The 18,238-nt window shown below is 48.1% G+C and overlaps 1 protein-coding gene across 5 annotated transcripts in view; it reads left to right on the top strand.

Annotated features, from left to right (window-relative positions):
- The first annotated feature begins 15,712 nt into the window (after positions 1 to 15,712).
- NRP1 (neuropilin 1) overlaps positions 15,713 to 18,238 on the top strand; it is a 147,926-nt gene continuing 145,400 nt past the window's right edge. For all 5 annotated transcript variants that reach the window (XR_014818078.1, XM_021064976.2, XM_005668178.4 and 2 more), the window contains exon 1: positions 15,713 to 15,971. Coding sequence is in view for 4 of the 5 variants with exons in the window: in XM_021064976.2 (XP_020920635.1) it covers positions 15,899 to 15,971 (73 nt within the window). In the remaining variant the exon portion in view is untranslated. The remainder of the gene's footprint in view (positions 15,972 to 18,238) is intronic.

The following is an 18,238-nucleotide window of genomic DNA, read 5'->3' as shown; positions in this document are numbered from 1 at the left end:
GGATCCTCCGCCATGGGTTAAACCTTGGCTGAATAAGCCAAGAAAGCCAGGTCCCCGAATTCTGGCTCTTGGAGAGAAAAACAAACACTCGGCTGAAAAAGTCAAGCCCTCTCCTCATATCTACCCCGAGATTGAGGAGCCGCCGGCTTGGCCGGAACCCCAATCTGTTCCCCCACCCCCTTATCCGGCACAGGGTGCTGCGAGGGGACCCTCTGCCCCCCCTGGAGCTCCGGCGGTGGAGGGACCTGCTGCAGGGACTCGGAGCCGGAGGGGCGCCACCCCGGAGCGGACAGACGAGATCGCGACATTACCGCTGCGCACGTACGGCCCTCCCATACCGGGGGGCCAATTGCAGCCCCTCCAGTATTGGCCCTTTTCTTCTGCAGATCTCTATAATTGGAAAACTAACCATCCCCCTTTCTCGGAGGATCCCCAACGCCTCACGGGGTTGGTGGAGTCCCTTATGTTCTCTCACCAGCCTACTTGGGATGATTGTCAACAGCTGCTGCAGACACTCTTCACAACCGAGGAGCGAGAGAGAATTCTGTTAGAGGCTAGAAAAAATGTTCCTGGGGCCGACGGGCGACCCACGCAGTTGCAAAATGAGATTGACATGGGATTTCCCTTGACTCGCCCCGGTTGGGACTACAACACGGCTGAAGGTAGGGAGAGCTTGAAAATCTATCGCCAGGCTCTGGTGGCGGGTCTCCGGGGCGCCTCAAGACGGCCCACTAACTTGGCTAAGGTAAGAGAGGTGATGCAGGGACCGAATGAACCTCCCTCAGTTTTTCTTGAGAGGCTCATGGAAGCCTTCAGGCGGTTCACCCCTTTTGATCCTACCTCGGAGGCTCAGAAAGCCTCAGTGGCTCTGGCCTTCATAGGACAGTCAGCCCTGGATATCAGAAAGAAGCTTCAGAGACTGGAAGGGTTACAGGAGGCTGAGTTACGTGATCTAGTGAAGGAGGCAGAGAAAGTGTATTACAAAAGGGAGACAGAAGAAGAAAGGGAACAAAGAAAAGAGAGAGAAAGAGAGGAAAGGGAGGAAAGACGTAATAAACGGCAAGAGAAGAATTTGACTAAGATCTTGGCTGCAGTGGTTGAAGGGAAAAGCAATAGGGAAAGAGAGAGAGATTTTAGGAAAATTAGGTCAGGCCCTAGACAGTCAGGGAACCTGGGCAATAGGACCCCACTCGACAAGGACCAATGTGCATATTGTAAAGAAAAAGGACACTGGGCAAGGGACTGCCCCAAGAAGGGAAACAAAGGACTGAAGGTCTTAGCTCTGGAAGAAGATAAAGACTAGGGAAGACGGGGTTCGGACCCCCTCCCCGAGCCCAGGGTAACTTTAAAGGTGGAGGGGCAACCAGTTGAGTTTCTGGTTGATACCGGAGCGAAACATTCAGTGCTACTACAGCCATTAGGAAAACTAAAAGATAAAAAATCCTGGGTGATGGGTGCCACAGGGCAACAACAATATCCATGGACTACCCGAAGAACAGTTGACTTGGGAGTGGGACGGGTAACCCACTCGTTTCTGGTCATACCTGAGTGCCCAGCACCCCTCTTAGGTAGAGACTTACTGACCAAGATGGGAGCACAAATTTCTTTTGAACAAGGGAAACCAGAAGTGTCTGCAAATAACAAACCTATCACTGTGTTGACCCTCCAATTAGATGACGAATATCGACTATATTCTCCCCTAGTAAAGCCTGATCAAAATATACAATTCTGGTTGGAACAGTTTCCCCAAGCCTGGGCAGAAACCGCAGGGATGGGTTTGGCAAAGCAAGTTCCCCCACAGGTTATTCAACTGAAGGCCAGTGCTGCACCAGTGTCAGTCAGACAGTACCCCTTGAGTAAAGAAGCTCGAGAAGGAATTCGGCCGCATGTTCAAAGATTAATCCAACAGGGCATCCTAGTTCCTGTCCAATCTCCCTGGAATACTCCCCTGCTACCGGTTAGAAAGCCTGGGACTAATGACTATCGACCAGTACAGGACTTGAGAGAGGTCAATAAACGGGTGCAGGATATACACCCAACAGTCCCGAACCCTTATAACCTCTTGTGTGCTCTCCCACCCCAACGGAGCTGGTATACAGTATTGGACTTAAAGGATGCCTTCTTCTGCCTGAGACTACATCCCACTAGCCAACCACTTTTTGCCTTCGAATGGAGAGATCCAGGTGCGGGAAGAACCGGGCAGCTCACTTGGACTCGACTGCCCCAAGGGTTCAAAAACTCCCCGACCATCTTTGACGAAGCCCTACACAGAGACCTGGCCAACTTCAGGATCCAACACCCCCAGGTGACCCTCCTCCAGTACGTGGATGACCTGCTTCTGGCGGGAGCCACCAAACAGGACTGCTTAGAAGGTACGAAGGCACTACTGCTGGAATTGTCTGACCTAGGCTACAGAGCCTCCGCTAAGAAGGCCCAGATTTGCAGGAGAGAGGTAACATACTTGGGGTACAGTTTGCGGGGCGGGCAGCGATGGCTGACGGAGGCACGGAAGAGAACTGTAGTCCAGATACCGGCCCCAACCACAGCCAAACAAGTGAGAGAGTTTTTGGGGACAGCTGGATTTTGCAGACTGTGGATCCCGGGGTTTGCGACCTTAGCAGCCCCACTCTACCCACTAACCAAAGAAAAAGGGGAATTCTCCTGGGCTCCTGAGCACCAGAAGGCATTTGATGCTATCAAAAAGGCCCTGCTGAGCGCACCTGCTCTGGCCCTCCCTGACGTGACTAAACCCTTTACCCTTTATGTGGATGAGCGTAAGGGAGTAGCCCGGGGAGTTTTAACCCAAACTCTAGGACCATGGAGGAGACCTGTTGCCTACCTGTCAAAGAAGCTCGATCCTGTAGCCAGTGGTTGGCCCGTATGCCTGAAGGCTATCGCAGCTGTGGCCATACTGGTCAAGGACGCTGACAAATTGACTTTGGGACAGAATATAACTGTAATAGCCCCCCATGCGTTGGAGAACATCGTTCGGCAGCCCCCAGACCGATGGATGACCAACGCCCGCATGACCCACTATCAAAGCCTGCTTCTCACAGAGAGGGTCACGTTCGCTCCACCAGCCGCTCTCAACCCTGCCACTCTTCTGCCTGAAGAGACTGATGAACCAGTGACTCATGATTGCCATCAACTATTGATTGAGGAGACTGGGGTCCGCAAGGACCTTACAGACATACCGCTGACTGGAGAAGTGTTAACCTGGTTCACTGACGGAAGCAGCTATGTGGTGGAAGGTAAGAGGATGGCTGGGGCGGCGGTGGTGGACGGGACCCGCACGATCTGGGCCAGCAGCCTGCCGGAAGGAACTTCAGCACAAAAGGCTGAGCTCATGGCCCTCACGCAAGCTTTGCGGCTGGCCGAAGGGAAATCCATAAACATTTATACAGACAGCAGGTATGCCTTTGCGACTGCACACGTACACGGGGCCATCTATAAGCAAAGGGGGTTGCTTACCTCAGCAGGGAGGGAAATAAAGAACAAAGAGGAAATTCTAAGCCTATTAGAAGCCTTACATTTGCCAAAAAGGCTAGCTATTATACACTGTCCTGGACATCAGAAAGCCAAAGATCCCATATCCAGAGGGAACCAGATGGCTGACCGGGTTGCCAAGCAGGCAGCCCAGGGTGTTAACCTTCTGCCTATGATAGAAACACCCAAAGCCCCAGAACCCGGACGACAGTACACCCTAGAAGACTGGCAAGAAATAAAAAAGATAGACCAGTTCTCTGAAACTCCGGAGGGGACCTGCTATACCTCAGATGGGAAGGAAATCCTGCCCCACAAAGAAGGGTTAGAATATGTCCAACAGATACATCGTCTAACCCACCTAGGAACTAAACACCTGCAGCAGTTGGTCAGAACATCCCCTTATCATGTTCTGAGGCTACCAGGAGTGGCTGACTCGGTGGTCAAACATTGTGTGCCCTGCCAGCTGGTTAATGCTAATCCTTCCAGAATACCTCCAGGAAAGAGACTAAGGGGAAGCCACCCAGGCGCTCACTGGGAAGTGGACTTCACTGAGGTAAAGCCGGCTAAATACGGAAACAAATATCTATTGGTTTTTGTAGACACCTTTTCAGGATGGGTAGAGGCTTATCCTACTAAGAAAGAGACTTCAACCGTGGTGGCTAAGAAAATACTGGAGGAATTTTTCCAAGATTTGGAATACCTAAGGTAATAGGGTCAGACAATGGTCCAGCTTTCGTTGCCCAGGTAAGTCAGGGACTGGCCAAGATATTGGGGATTGATTGGAAACTGCATTGTGCATACAGACCCCAAAGCTCAGGACAGGTAGAGAGGATGAATAGAACCATTAAAGAGACCCTTACCAAATTGACCACAGAGACTGGCATTAATGATTGGATAGCTCTCCTGCCCTTTGTGCTTTTTAGGGTGAGGAACACCCCTGGACAGTTTGGGCTGACCCCCTATGAATTGCTCTACGGGGGACCCCCCCCGTTGGCAGAAATTGCCTTTGCACATAGTGCTGATGTGCTGCTTTCCCAGCCTTTGTTCTCTAGGCTCAAGGCGCTCGAGTGGGTGAGGCAGCGAGCGTGGAAGCAGCTCCGGGAGGCCTACTCAGGAGGAGACTTGCAAGTTCCACATCGCTTCCAAGTTGGAGATTCAGTCTATGTTAGACGCCACCGTGCAGGAAACCTCGAGACTCGGTGGAAGGGACCTTATCTCGTACTTTTGACCACACCAACGGCTGTGAAAGTCGAAGGAATCCCCACCTGGATCCATGCATCCCACGTTAAGCCGGCGCCACCTCCCGATTCGGGGTGGAAAGCCGAAAAGACTGAAAATCCCCTTAAGCTTCGCCTCCATCGCGTGGTTCCTTACTCTGTCAATAACTCCTCAAGTTAATGGTAAACGCCTTGTGGACAGCCCGAACTCCCATAAACCCTTATCTCTCACCTGGTTACTTACTGACTCCGGTACAGGTATTAATATTAACAGCACTCAAGGGGAGGCTCCCTTGGGGACCTGGTGGCCTGAATTATATGTCTGCCTTCGATCAGTAATCCCTGGTCTCAATGACCAGGCCACACCCCCCGATGTACTCCGTGCTTACGGGTTTTACGTTTGCCCAGGACCCCCAAATAATGAAGAATATTGTGGAAATCCTCAGGATTTCTTTTGCAAGCAATGGAGCTGCGTAACTTCTAATGATGGGAATTGGAAATGGCCAGTCTCTCAGCAAGACAGAGTAAGTTACTCTTTTGTTAACAATCCTACCAGTTATAATCAATTTAATTATGGCCATGGGAGATGGAAAGATTGGCAACAGCGGGTACAAAAAGATGTACGAAATAAGCAAATAAGCTGTCATTCGTTAGACCTAGATTACTTAAAAATAAGTTTCACTGAAAAAGGAAAACAAGAAAATATTCAAAAGTGGGTAAATGGTATGTCTTGGGGAATAGTGTACTATGGAGGCTCTGGGAGAAAGAAAGGATCTGTTCTGACTATTCGCCTCAGAATAGAAACTCAGATGGAACCTCCGGTTGCTATAGGACCAAATAAGGGTTTGGCCGAACAAGGACCTCCAATCCAAGAACAGAGGCCATCTCCTAACCCCTCTGATTACAATACAACCTCTGGATCAGTCCCCACTGAGCCTAACATCACTATTAAAACAGGGGCGAAACTTTTTAGCCTCATCCAGGGAGCTTTTCAAGCTCTTAACTCCACGACTCCAGAGGCTACCTCTTCTTGTTGGCTTTGCTTAGCTTCGGGCCCACCTTACTATGAGGGAATGGCTAGAGGAGGGAAATTCAATGTGACAAAGGAACATAGAGACCAATGTACATGGGGATCCCAAAATAAGCTTACCCTTACTGAGGTTTCTGGAAAAGGCACCTGCATAGGGATGGTTCCCCCATCCCACCAACACCTTTGTAACCACACTGAAGCCTTTAATCGAACCTCTGAGAGTCAGTATCTGGTACCTGGTTATGACAGGTGGTGGGCATGTAATACTGGATTAACCCCTTGTGTTTCCACCTTGGTTTTCAACCAAACTAAAGACTTTTGCGTTATGGTCCAAATTGTCCCCCGGGTGTACTACTATCCCGAAAAAGCAGTCCTTGATGAATATGACTATAGATATAATCGGCCAAAAAGAGAGCCCATATCCCTGACACTAGCTGTAATGCTCGGATTGGGAGTGGCTGCAGGCGTGGGAACAGGAACGGCTGCCCTAATCACAGGACCGCAACAGCTGGAGAAAGGACTTAGTAACCTACATCGAATTGTAACGGAAGATCTCCAAGCCCTAGAAAAATCTGTCAGTAACCTGGAGGAATCCCTAACCTCCTTATCTGAAGTGGTTCTACAGAACAGAAGGGGGTTAGATCTGTTATTTCTAAAAGAAGGAGGGTTATGTGTAGCCTTAAAAGAGGAATGCTGCTTTTATGTGGATCATTCAGGAGCTATCAGGGACTCCATGAGCAAGCTCAGAGAAAGGTTAGAAAAACGTCACAAAGAAAAAGAGGCTGGCCAAGGATGGTTTGAGGGATGGTTCAACAAGTCCCCATGGGTGACCACCCTGCTTTCTGCTCTAACAGGACCCCTAGTAATACTGCTCCTGTTGCTTACAGTTGGGCCTTGCTTAATTAATCGGTTTGTTGCCTTTGTTAGAGAACAAGTGAGTGCAGTTCGGATCATGGTACTTAGACAGCAGTACCAAGGCCTTCCAAGCTAAGGAGAAACTGACCTTTAGCCTTCCTAGTTCTAAGATTAGAACTATTAACAAGAGAAGAAGTGGGGAATGAAAGGATGAAAATGCAACCTGACTCTCCCAGAACCCAGGAAGTTAATAAGAAGCTCTAAATGCCCTCGAATTCCAGACCCTGTTCCCTATAGGTAAAAGATCATACTTTTTGCTGTTTTAGGGCTTGCTTTCTGCTCTGTACAAAACTTTGTGGAAGGGGAAAAACAGGCCCCTGAGTATGTGCCTCTATGCTTGAAACTTCTTGAAACTGCTCCTAACTGCTTGTTTGGCTTCTGTAAACCTGCTTGCATAAGATAAAAAGAGGAGAAGTCAATTGCCTAACGGACCCCAGTAAGATCGGGCGTGCCACAAAATGTTGAAAATCCTGATAAATATATCTTGGTGACAATATGTCTCCCCCACCCAGAGACAGGCACAAACATGTAACTCCAGAACAACTTAAAATTAATTGGTCCACAAAGCGCGGGCTCTCGAAGTTTTGAATTGACTGGTTTGCGATATTTTAAAAATGATTAGTTTGTAAAAGCGCGGGCTTTGTTGTGAACCCCATAAAAGCTGTCCCGACTCCACACTCGGGGCCGCAGTCCTCTACCCCTGCGTGGCGTACGACTGTGGGCCCCAGCGCGCTCGGAATAAAAATCCTCTTGCTGTTTGCATCAAGACCGCTTCTCGTGAGTGATTTGGGGTGTCGCCTCTTCCGAGTCAGGACGAGAGGGATTTAACTCGACTGGCTTTTCACAATTATACCCATCCACTCCTCTTACAGTTATAACAGAGGAGCTGTCCTTTCAGTCTATGGTTAACCTGTCCTTCCAGAATTTAGATTATATCCCCTCCTGCCTTCTCAGGCAGTTCACACCCTGATTATCTTTCCTGTGCCTTATTTTCAACATTTTCTTCAATACTAGATTCTACCCATCAGGGTTTAAGAATGTTCAAGGCCCAAACCAGACAAGGATACCACAGGAAAAGAAGATTACAAGCCAATGTCCTTGATAGACACAGATATAAAAAATCCTCAACAAAATATTATTAAAACCAACACCATGATATTAAAATAATGATTCACCATGATTGACTGGGATTTATCCTGGGGATGCAAGGATGGTTCAACACTTGCAAATCAATGTGATACATTGTATTAACAAAACGAAGGATAAGAATCATGATCATCTCAATAGATGCAGAAAAAGCATTTGACAAAATTCAATATCCAATTATAGTTAAATTCTCAACGAACTGGGTATAGAGGGCATGTATCTCAACATAATAAAGGCCAAATATCATAAGTCCAGAGCTAACATTGTATCAACAGTGTAAACCTGAAAGATTTTCTCCTAAGATCAGGAACACGGCAAGGATGCGCACTCTTTCTACTTTTATTCAACATCATGTCAGAAGGCCTAGTCAGAGCAACTAGGAAAGGAAAAATAAATTCATAGAAGACATCCAAATAGAGAAGGAGAAGTAAAACTTTCACTATTTGCAGATGACATGATAGAAAACCCTAAAGACTGGATCAAAAAAAAAAAAAAACCTGTTAGAACTAATAAAAGAATTTAGTAAAGTTGCAAACTATAAAGTCAATACACAAAAATCTGTTATGTTTCTGCACATTAATAATGAGCTATCAGAAAAAGGAGTTGAGAAAAAAATCCCATTTACAATTGCATCAAAAAATAAATTAAACATCTAGGAATAAATTTAACCAGGGAGGTAAAAGACGTGTGTGTGTGTGTGTGTGTGTGTGTAAAATTGGCCATGCCCACAGCATGTGGAAGTCCCCCAGGCCATGGATCAAACACATGCCACAGCGGGGACAACATCAGATCCTTAACCACTATGTTGCCAGGGAACTCCTGAAAGACCTGTATATTGAAAACAATAGGACATTGGAGTTCCCTGGTCACCTAGTAGCTAAGGATCCAGCATTGTCACTGCTCTGGCTTGGCTTTGATCCCTGGTCCATGGGATCTTCTCATGACACAGGTGTGGCCAAAGGGAAAAAAAAAACAACAACAAAAAAAAAACAAAAACAAAAAAACAGAAAGGAAAGAAGGAAAACAAAAAGACAAACAATCTTAAATATTTTACAGAACCATAAAAGATGCCAAATAGCCAATACAACCTTTAGAAAGAAGAACAAAGCTAGAGGCATCACATTCTCTGACTTCAAACTATACTACAAATCAAAACAGTATGGCCCTGGCATTAAAAACAAACACAGATTAATGGAATAGAATAGACAGTCCAGAAATAAACCCACACTTACATGATCAATTAGTCTATGACAAAGGAACCAAGGATAAATATACAATGGGAAAGGATAAGTTTCTCAATAAATGATATTGGGAATACTGGACAGCCACAAGCAAAAGAATGAAATAGACTACTGTCATATGCCATACGTGAAAATTAATTCAAAATGGTTTAAGACTTGACTGTAAGACCTGAAACCATAAAATTCCTAGAAGGAAACATAGGTAAGTTAGCTCCTTGGCATTGATCTTGGTGACGATTCTTTTGAACCTGACACCAAAAGCAAAAATAAACAACTGGGACTATTCCAATTCAATAGCTTCTACACAGCAAAGGAAACCATTAACAAAATGAGAAGGCAACCTACTGAATGGGAGAAAATATTTGTAAATCATAAATCTGACAAGGGGTTAATATCCAAAGTATAAAAAGAACGTGTACACTCAATAGCAATAAACAAACAAACAATCCAAATTAAGACTTTGCAGAAGATCTAAATAGACATTTTTTCAAAGAAGTCATAGGAATAGCCAACCACTACATGAAAAGACACTCTACATCATTAATCATCAGGAAAATGCAAATAAAAATCACAATGAGATATCACCTCACATCTGTTAGAATCAAAAAGACTAATAATAATCAGTGTTGATGGGGGTGTAGAGAAAAGGGAGCTCTCGCACCCTGCTGAGAGGAATGTAAACAGGTATGGTCACTGTGAAGCTGTGGAGGTTCCTCAAAAAATTGAAAATAGTACCAACTACCATATGATCCAGCAGTTCCACTACTGGGTATTTATCTGAAGAGAACAAAAACATTAACTTGAGAAGATACATACACTTTCATATTTATTGCAACACTAATTATAATATCTAATACATGGAAACAACCTAGGTGTCTATTGATGGATAAATGGATAAAGAAATTGTGGTATATATGGAATGGCATAATATTCAGCCATAAAAAAGAACTGAATCTTGCCCTTTGAGACAATGAAAATGGAGGGCATTATGCTAAGTGAAATAAGTCAGAGAAAGACAAATACTGTCTGATCTCTCTTATACATGCCATCTGAAACAAACAAACAAGCAAACAAAAAAACCCTAACAGCCAACCAAGTTCATAGATACAGAGAACAGACTGAGGGCTGCCAGAGGCAAAAAGGGAGGGGTGGGACAGATGCATGAGCTAGGTTTTTTGTTTTTTGTTTTTTGTGTTTTTTTTGGAGGGGGGTGCCTAGTTTTAAAAAATTGAGGGAAAAAACATGTTGAAAAGTACCCAGCAAAAAAAAAATCAACTTCCCTCCACACCATTTTCTTCCAGAACTCCTATCTCTCTCTTTCCCATCAGTAGAAACTTTCAGAGAGAATTATCTTTACTCTTGTCCCAAATTCCTTACCTTCCACTCACCCCCCCACTCCAACCTGACCTCTCTCCCTCCCTCCTCTGAAATCTATTGTTCAAGTCAACCCTCCTCAACCATCCCACCACTGTATCCAGTTGTATTTAGTCCCCACCCAACCAGAACCCTCGACAGTATTTAACTCCTTCTTTGCCACTTCCTTTTAGAAATCCCCTTTCCACTTGATGTTTACGCCAGTATGTTCTATTGGTTTTCCTCCTACCTCTCCAGCGGCCCTTTCTCAAAATCTTCTGTTGGCTCATCCTGACATCCAGCCTTTAAATGCTCCTCAGCATTCTGTTGGCCCCTTTTCCAACTCCCTCAGCAAGAGCATCCATTCCTTCCACTTCCATTACTATTATTGCTATTATATCAGGGGCACACAGATATATATGCAAATACATCCAATCTAAATAACCCCTCTGTATTCCCGACTCATTCGATGATCTCAAAGAAACTAAAAATCGAACCTGGACCAAAATGAACTCATGATATTTCTTCCACTCCAGTCTAGTGTTGATGCCTATAAGACGGCTGTCGCGCATGCCCATTTAATAATGGAAGCTAGGATCTTAGGAGTCATCCTTGACAAGATCCTCTCCCTCACTGGACTATCCATCTCATCATCTGTCCTATCGATTATATCTTTAAATAAATCAGGAATACAACCTTTCCAATCTCCGCTGCCTGATCCTTGTCCATGCTTTAGTTACTTCCTAAATAGTCTCTTCACTCCTTCCCTTGCTCCACTCATAACCCATTCCCATATAAGAGGCAGAATAATGAAATAAGAATACAATGTGAAATGAAGTTCTGTTACGATAAATTCAACAATTCCTTTTTTTTTTTTCCTTTCATTTTAAGGCCACACCTGTGGCACCCAGGCTGGGGGCTGAATAGGAGCTGCAGCTGCAGGCCTATGCCACACCACAGCAACACCAGGTCCGAGCCACATCTTCAACGAATGCTGCAGCTTGCAGCAACACCAGATCGTTAACCCACTGAACAAGGCCAGGGATCGAACCTCCATTCTCACAGACACTACATTGGGTTCTTAACCCACTGAGCCATAACGGGAACTCTCCAGCAACAATTTTTAACTGTAGGATTTTTTTTTGGTAGTTTTTAAATAATTTTTTACTGAGTTAAAAAATTCTTTAGCATTTTAGTTCCCTATGACTAAACTTTGAGATAGTCTTTCCATATTTGATTGCTCAAATTATACTTTACTGACTGTCCTACTTAAAAATAGTCCTTTCGAAAGGTTGAATATGTTCTAATGATGTTGTTATTGCTTTGATAAGTGTTTCTACTGGTTATTATTATTTTAATTTTTATAATGAAAAAATAATTCAACAACCGCAGAATAATCTATGATTATTCTTTCAGACAAATAATATTTTTCAAGTTCTGGCCCTAATGTCTAATACCAACAAATCTTTTGAATCTATTCACATATGTCAAAATTTAGCATTGTCTTCCTACATCTTGTTATCAAACAAATGTTCTGCATTCCAGAAAGTTTACATTGTAACTTTGTTTTAGATTTTTAGATGACTGTCTTTTCTCCAACATTTGAAGAATTTTCAAGGTACCTTTTAAAAGGCCCAAAATGAAGGATCAGAAAGTAAAAGTTTATTTGTTCATTTTCTTCTTTCCTCTGCCAGTCCAAATAAAGGAGATAGCTCTACATGAGGTCCAAGACACCCCTTGAACAATAGAGTCATTTAACAGAAGTGCCATTTTTAACCAAAATCTTTTGAATAATGGGAAATTAACCTAAATTCCAATTTTTAATCTTTTCTGTTTCACTTCTTTCATTTTTTACATTTCAGATGTAGGTTAGCTCCTACTAAAAATATGCTGAAATATGTGGATTTGATGCTTTAAAAAAAAACTTGACTAAGATTTGATATAGTTCTGAAATACCAACCTGCATCTCCATATGCACCAACCTGAAATACTTTGAGGAAGTTAGTGGCTCAAACAGCCTTCTGGGAGCAGTGGATCTCACCTTATTTCTGACAAATTGATGAGGGCTTGATGAAAGAAACCATACATTTACCACCCAGTCTGTTCTTAATGATGGGCCTAGGTCCCAGCCCAGCTCAGGCTTTCTTCATGTAATAACCCCTTCCTGGGAGTCCACGGAGCAGGGCATCGCCCATCCGAGGCCTCTGCCTGGCATCTGGGAAGTATGGTGATCCATCTGCCCTTTAGTGGAACAGGGTCCCACCTGGTCTGGGATTTGTGATGGTGGGAAGAGTGATGTGCTCAGGAGACCAAAATCAAATCAACCTAGGAAGACTGCCAAATTCTTCCTCTGTCTATAACTTACCCTCACATAAAGGTCGGTCTGTCTCCCTTGCCGGGAAACTGCAGAAATCTAAAACTGACCCTTTTCGGCACTTAGTGGGATCCAGCAGCAGAGGAAAGAGGTTGTTAGCAAGGACAATTTGCTCCGTACCAACCCACTAGCAGGCAATTATCAATCAGTGCGGTAGGGCTCCCATTACCCAGCACTACGTGTGTAAACTCCGGAGTCGAGAAAAGCCTCAGATCAGCTAAGACCAGAAAAATCAGAGGCATAACTTAAATACGATATTTCCCCCAGAGTACATACTGCGTGTCTTGTTAGTTGGTTGGAGAAAGGCTGGCAAAATGCTCAACGAGTGAGCAAGAAAAGAGACAAGGGTTTCCTGCGCCTGGGCCCGAGGGAGGAGCCTATCCCTGGGAAAGGCGGGAGGGCGCGGGAAGGCGGCGAGGGCGAGGTTGCCGAGCGGGGGTAGTGCCTCCCTGAGTGCAAGGTCTGGTGACTTTGTCAGCCTGGTGGGTACAGGCTGGGAAATGCACACTCAGCAGGGAAAGGGGAAGAGAGATTGGCGGCAGTTTTCTAAAAACAACACAGCTCAAGTCTTCGCCTATGTCCCCTCGCTCACCCCGCGGAGGCACCGACGGGTCAAAACCGGTCCCCGGAGCGCGCGTGGCCGCGTAGTTCCCACTAGGAAGGGGGCGGGCGTCCGTGACTCCAGGACGCCCCCGAGCTGCGCCGCCGGCTTTCCTCTTCTCTGTCGACCCGCCAGGTTCGGAGAGGCGCCTCTCCCTCCGAGCCTTGGGCTGAGGTCGCCCGGGGTCGCGCCAAATCTGATGACGCCGCTCGTCCCGAGCAGCCGGGCACTGGGACTGGCGGGGGTGCTCCGGGAACTGAGAGGAAGGCTGGGAGGAGGCGTCGCGCGCCCGCGGTCGCCAAGCGCCTGGGCTTCCCTCCGCGGCGCCGGCTCCCCCGGGTCTGCGCAAGGCGCGACTGGCGCCCCCTCTCGCCCCGCCACTGCCCCTTCCGCTCCACCCCGGCGTTGGACTCCCGGCCTAGTTCAGCCACCTTCCCACCCGGCGTGGGGGTCTCAGAGCAGAGCAGGAGGAAACCGGTGAGGGCGAAAAGGCGCTCAAGAGGGAGGGCGACTCGCAGCACCCAGGGGGCTGGTCTCCAACTTGGAGGCGGGGACTTCCCCGGGCGCAGGCGGCGAACCCGGGGTGCAGCTCCGCGCGGCCAAGGGCCCGCCTGCGCCCCAACCAGCGCGCGTCACGGGCGTCCAGCCGCGACAGCCACCGCCGAGCCCTAGCTTGGGGCCCGCGCGCCCTGGGCTGCCTCTCTCCCTTCCCGCCCGCAGTTCTTCCGCCAAAACCTTTGACCAGGGTCTCCTTGCCAACATTCCTAAATCTTTTTTTTTTTTTTTTTTTTTTTTTTTGCCAGCTCTTTGCGCCAGGTAGGAATAGGGCTCTGCTTTGGGGTGTGCACAGAAGCGCGGTTTCCAGAAGGTGTCTGACCTTTTCACCTTCCCTGCGAACTCCTCCGCGGGCATCTACCCCTCTCAAGGGCCTGATCTGCGGCCAAAACCTGTTTGTTCCCTGAGATGTCCTTGCTATTCATATCCGCAGAGGCTTTCTGCAGCAGTTCCCGGAAAGTCCTCGGGGATGGAACTGGGGGGCATCCAACCCACAGTGAGGACGCGCCGCCTTAGGAGGCGGGGGTGGGCAGGAGCTGGAGGGCCGGCGTGACAATGGCCTGTGGCCCGAGCGGGCGCCGTGAGAGTCCTGCCAAGAGCAACACCCCGCCCCCGTTCTCGCTGGTCCGGGATGCACACAAACCGCGGCCACCGGACCCCTAATTTCCAAACCCGGAGCACCTGGGTTCTCAGTCAGAAGGCTGGGCGGGGTCAGGCGACGACTGCCCCCTAGCTGGAAGGCGCATTGCCTCCTACCCTGTGGCGTCCCCTCTGCCCCGGAGGAGAGGGCACTGTATCTCGGGTAACAATGGAGCCCGCGGCGCGCGACGGGCACCCGGGCACGCCAGGCGCCCAGCCGCGCGCCCCGATACCCAGTAGGGAAGCCGGGTGGGGCTGCAGCCCAGCCTCTCCCGCGCGAGTCTTCTGACTCGGCTCTACGTGGCAGCAACACGGGGTGCGTCCCCCACCCCAGCCGAGGTTTCCCCAGCCCCTTAGGGACTCGCCCACAGAGCCCGGGGCGCCCTGCTGCTCCTGCCCCAGGTCACGACCCCGCCGCCGCGAGCGCCTCCCGGGGGTTCGGAGTTGGGAGAAGCCGCCACCACCTCCCGGGCGCGCCGCCTGCCTCGGCGGCAGAGCCCGAGATCCTGGGCGAGCTGCTCAGCTCTCCCCTGGAGCCCGAGCGATCACGCCGAGGTGGGCTAGCCCGACCCTGGCGCTGCCAAGACCTCGAAGCCCCCTCCCAACACACCCGCTCTCCCGCCCTGGGCAGATCCCCCGGCGTCTCCCTTCACCGGGGAGAGCCCTGCAGGGCCTGCGGAGAGACGGACAGACGGATGGGGAACGCACACGGAGGGAAACTTGTTCCTCCGGGTCTCCTGTCAGGCAATTGCTGGCGAGCCCGTGCGGGGAGAGGGGCGGGAGGAAGGGAGGGAAGGGCTCCAGAAGGGGAGGGGGCGGAGGAGGTGGGGGAGGCGGGGGTGCAGTTGGTGAAACTCCTCCGTCTCCCGCTCATCTTTTCATTGCTTGCTCCTCTCCTCCGTGCAGACACCCCGGACCTCCCCTGGGCGCCAGCTCCTCGGCCCCAACGGGTCCAGAAACAAGCCGGATTTTTTTTCTCTCTTCTTTCTGGAAATTGGCGTTGGTGTGTGTTTCCCTACCTCCCTCTTCCCCCCTCCCACTCCCCCCTTTTTTTTTGAGACATGGCCCGGGCAGTGACTCCTGGAAGAGGAACAAGTGTGGGAAAAGAGAGAGGAAACCGGAGCTAAATGACAGGATGCAGGCGACTTGAGACACAAAAAGAGGAGCGTTTCTCTCGGATCAAGGCAGTGCCTCGCCGCTTTCCTTTCTCCAAGACGGACTGAGGATTTTACAGCTCTGGGCGGAGTGGAAACGCTCCGGATTGTGGAGATCGCCCCGGCGCTCTGTTTTCCCCGCACGTTCGGTTCTCCCGCGCCTGCCCGAGGACCCGGCGAAGGGAGGATGGAGAGGGGGCTGCCGCTCCTGTGCGCCGCGCTCGCCCTGGCCCTCGGCGCGGCCGGCGCTCTTCGCAACGGTAAGTGACAGGCGGAGGCGCGCGGCCGCGGGGGTGAGCCCGGCTCCGGCTGCCTGCGTCCGGCCGCCGGACCCGCGCCGAGCTGCCTGGATCCACCGGGAAGAGCGGCTTCCCGCGCGAAGGAAACTTTTATCCAGGCGGAAAGAATAAAGAAATAAGGTCTGTCGGTGGAGGGCAGGGAGATTGCAAGTGCTCGGGCTCCCTCCTGAAGTTGGTTGTTTGGCTGCGGGGCTTTTCCTACCTCTGCTACACGGCAGAACTGCCTACCTTCCCATATCAGCACACCAATTATCTTAATAATGTTTCCTCCCAAAGGCAATTAGATGAGACTCCCTTTCAAAAATCTGATGGCTGTTGAAAGTTAATGAACGAACACTTTACCGGGAGAACTTCCTGGTTCTCTGGCAGCTCCTCCGAACTGTTTCCTCTAGTGGGTGCCTGCAGGAGAGAGCGGTTTGCTGGTGGATGGAACTCCCTCCTCCGCTTTTGCAAATCGGCCGCGATCCATCTGGAGTATGAATGAAAGTTACAGCGTGTCAATAAAGGAATCCGATATATACAGTGCTAGGCACCAGGATATCTGAAAATCCCTAACCTAGTTGCAGCTTCCACTTAGCTTTTAAAACCACTCACTGTTAAGTAAATGGAAGACCGTGCTGGGTTATAAACAGTATCCCATAATCTAAATAATGTGTTTAAAAATGGGATCTGGTTGTAGGCATGTTTGACTTCCACTGTAACGTTGGTGGAGGAAGGGGATGGCATTATCTTTACAGGGAGTCTTCTGCAATTATTATTAACTAATTATCAAATATTTACTTTTGTCTGGCTTAGATTTCAATCAGAGTAATTAGAAGGAAAGACCCTCCGCCACTTAGCCACTTACGGTAGTGTGTTGTTTTAATAAGAGACCATGAGTGGAGGGGTTCAGGCCAAATCACATCTTTAGGGTGGAAGTTAATCTCTAATATGCTTTTAGGAGATTTCCGATTGAAGCAATAGATTTCCCCCAACAGCTACCAAGCAGTGTTCCAGAAGATATGCTTGGAAAATACACACACACACACAATTGTGAATGTGGAGTTCAATTTATTAATGAACCTGAGTTGATGGCATCGTTCCATAATCTGGCAGAGGATGAAATAACAGTCGCCTCCAATTGAAAGAGCTCAAGTGGTAAGACTTTAGAAATCACAGTCACCCAACCTCTGCCCTCCACAGCTCCGGAGATGAAATTGGTGGAGGTGTTCATAGGATGGATTTGAAACCTAATGCAAACAGCTTTCAGACTTTAGGTTGTGAACTCTGTGTGTGTGTGTGTGCACATATATAAGAAATATATGTATTTCTTAATTTTCTTAGCAGCAGTCTGGGGAATGTTAAGAGCCTGCACTTCAATCAGTGCCTTGACTGGTTAAAACCATGTTGCTGTGCCTGCCGTGAGCAGAGCCAGCTAATGCCTCTGTAACTCAGCAGACCTCTTCAAGCCATGTCCACCTCCTCCGAGGACCAGTGTCTGCTAAATTAATTCATTAACCTTATTTAGGACTAATGGTCCAGAATCATTAGAAACTGCTCTTTCTTAATCAACTGTTAGAGAGATTTAACAGAGCCAGGGAGTCTAGGAGTCCGCATTATCTTATTACACTGTCACTTTCTCAGAAGTCACAGATTAAAGAGCTCTGGGGTGGTACGGAGTCCACCTCCACGTCTTCTGAAGTGACTCTGTCGAGTGGCTACAAGCAGCGCTGTTTTATTTCACTCCTCTAACAGATGCCAGACACTGCCATGATGTTTGTCCAGAGCTGGAGGAGACTTAATGAGATGGAGGTCACTTTCCAAGTTTTCTGCACATTTAAAATAATGCAAGAGCCTTGGCAGAATCACATAACAGAGGCCAGTATGATCATTAGCTGAGATTCTGAACTCCAGTTACAACAGCACTTCTTCTTGGCAACCCTTAAGCTTCTAAAAGCCAAGGCAGAGGAAACCCAGTATAAAGCTACTCCCAGTGTAAAAAATCTAAAAAAAGTCAAAAACATCTAGCAATCGAGAAAAACAATATAGTTTATATTGTCTCCTTTTTAATTTATGGGAAATGATTTCTGTAATGCATGTAGCTTTATGCATTTTTGATGTGCACTTCATCTTTCATTTCCATTTGACCTGGTTTTCCTGTAATAAAATTCTGTAGATTTATAAATTCATGCTGAGAGCAAAGAATGCCATTCTCTTTCCACAGGGAATCTATTAGATGCAATATTAAA

The sequence above is a fragment of the Sus scrofa genome, chromosome 10 (assembly GCF_054392235.1).
Source record: "Sus scrofa isolate SSC_HxYL_T2T_F1_AM1 chromosome 10, Sscrofa_HxYL_maternal_Yorkshire_Landrace_v2.0, whole genome shotgun sequence".
Taxonomy (NCBI): Eukaryota; Metazoa; Chordata; class Mammalia; order Artiodactyla; family Suidae; genus Sus; species Sus scrofa.
Note: the sequence above shows the minus strand (reverse complement) of the source record. Positions and strands in the feature narration are given on the sequence as shown.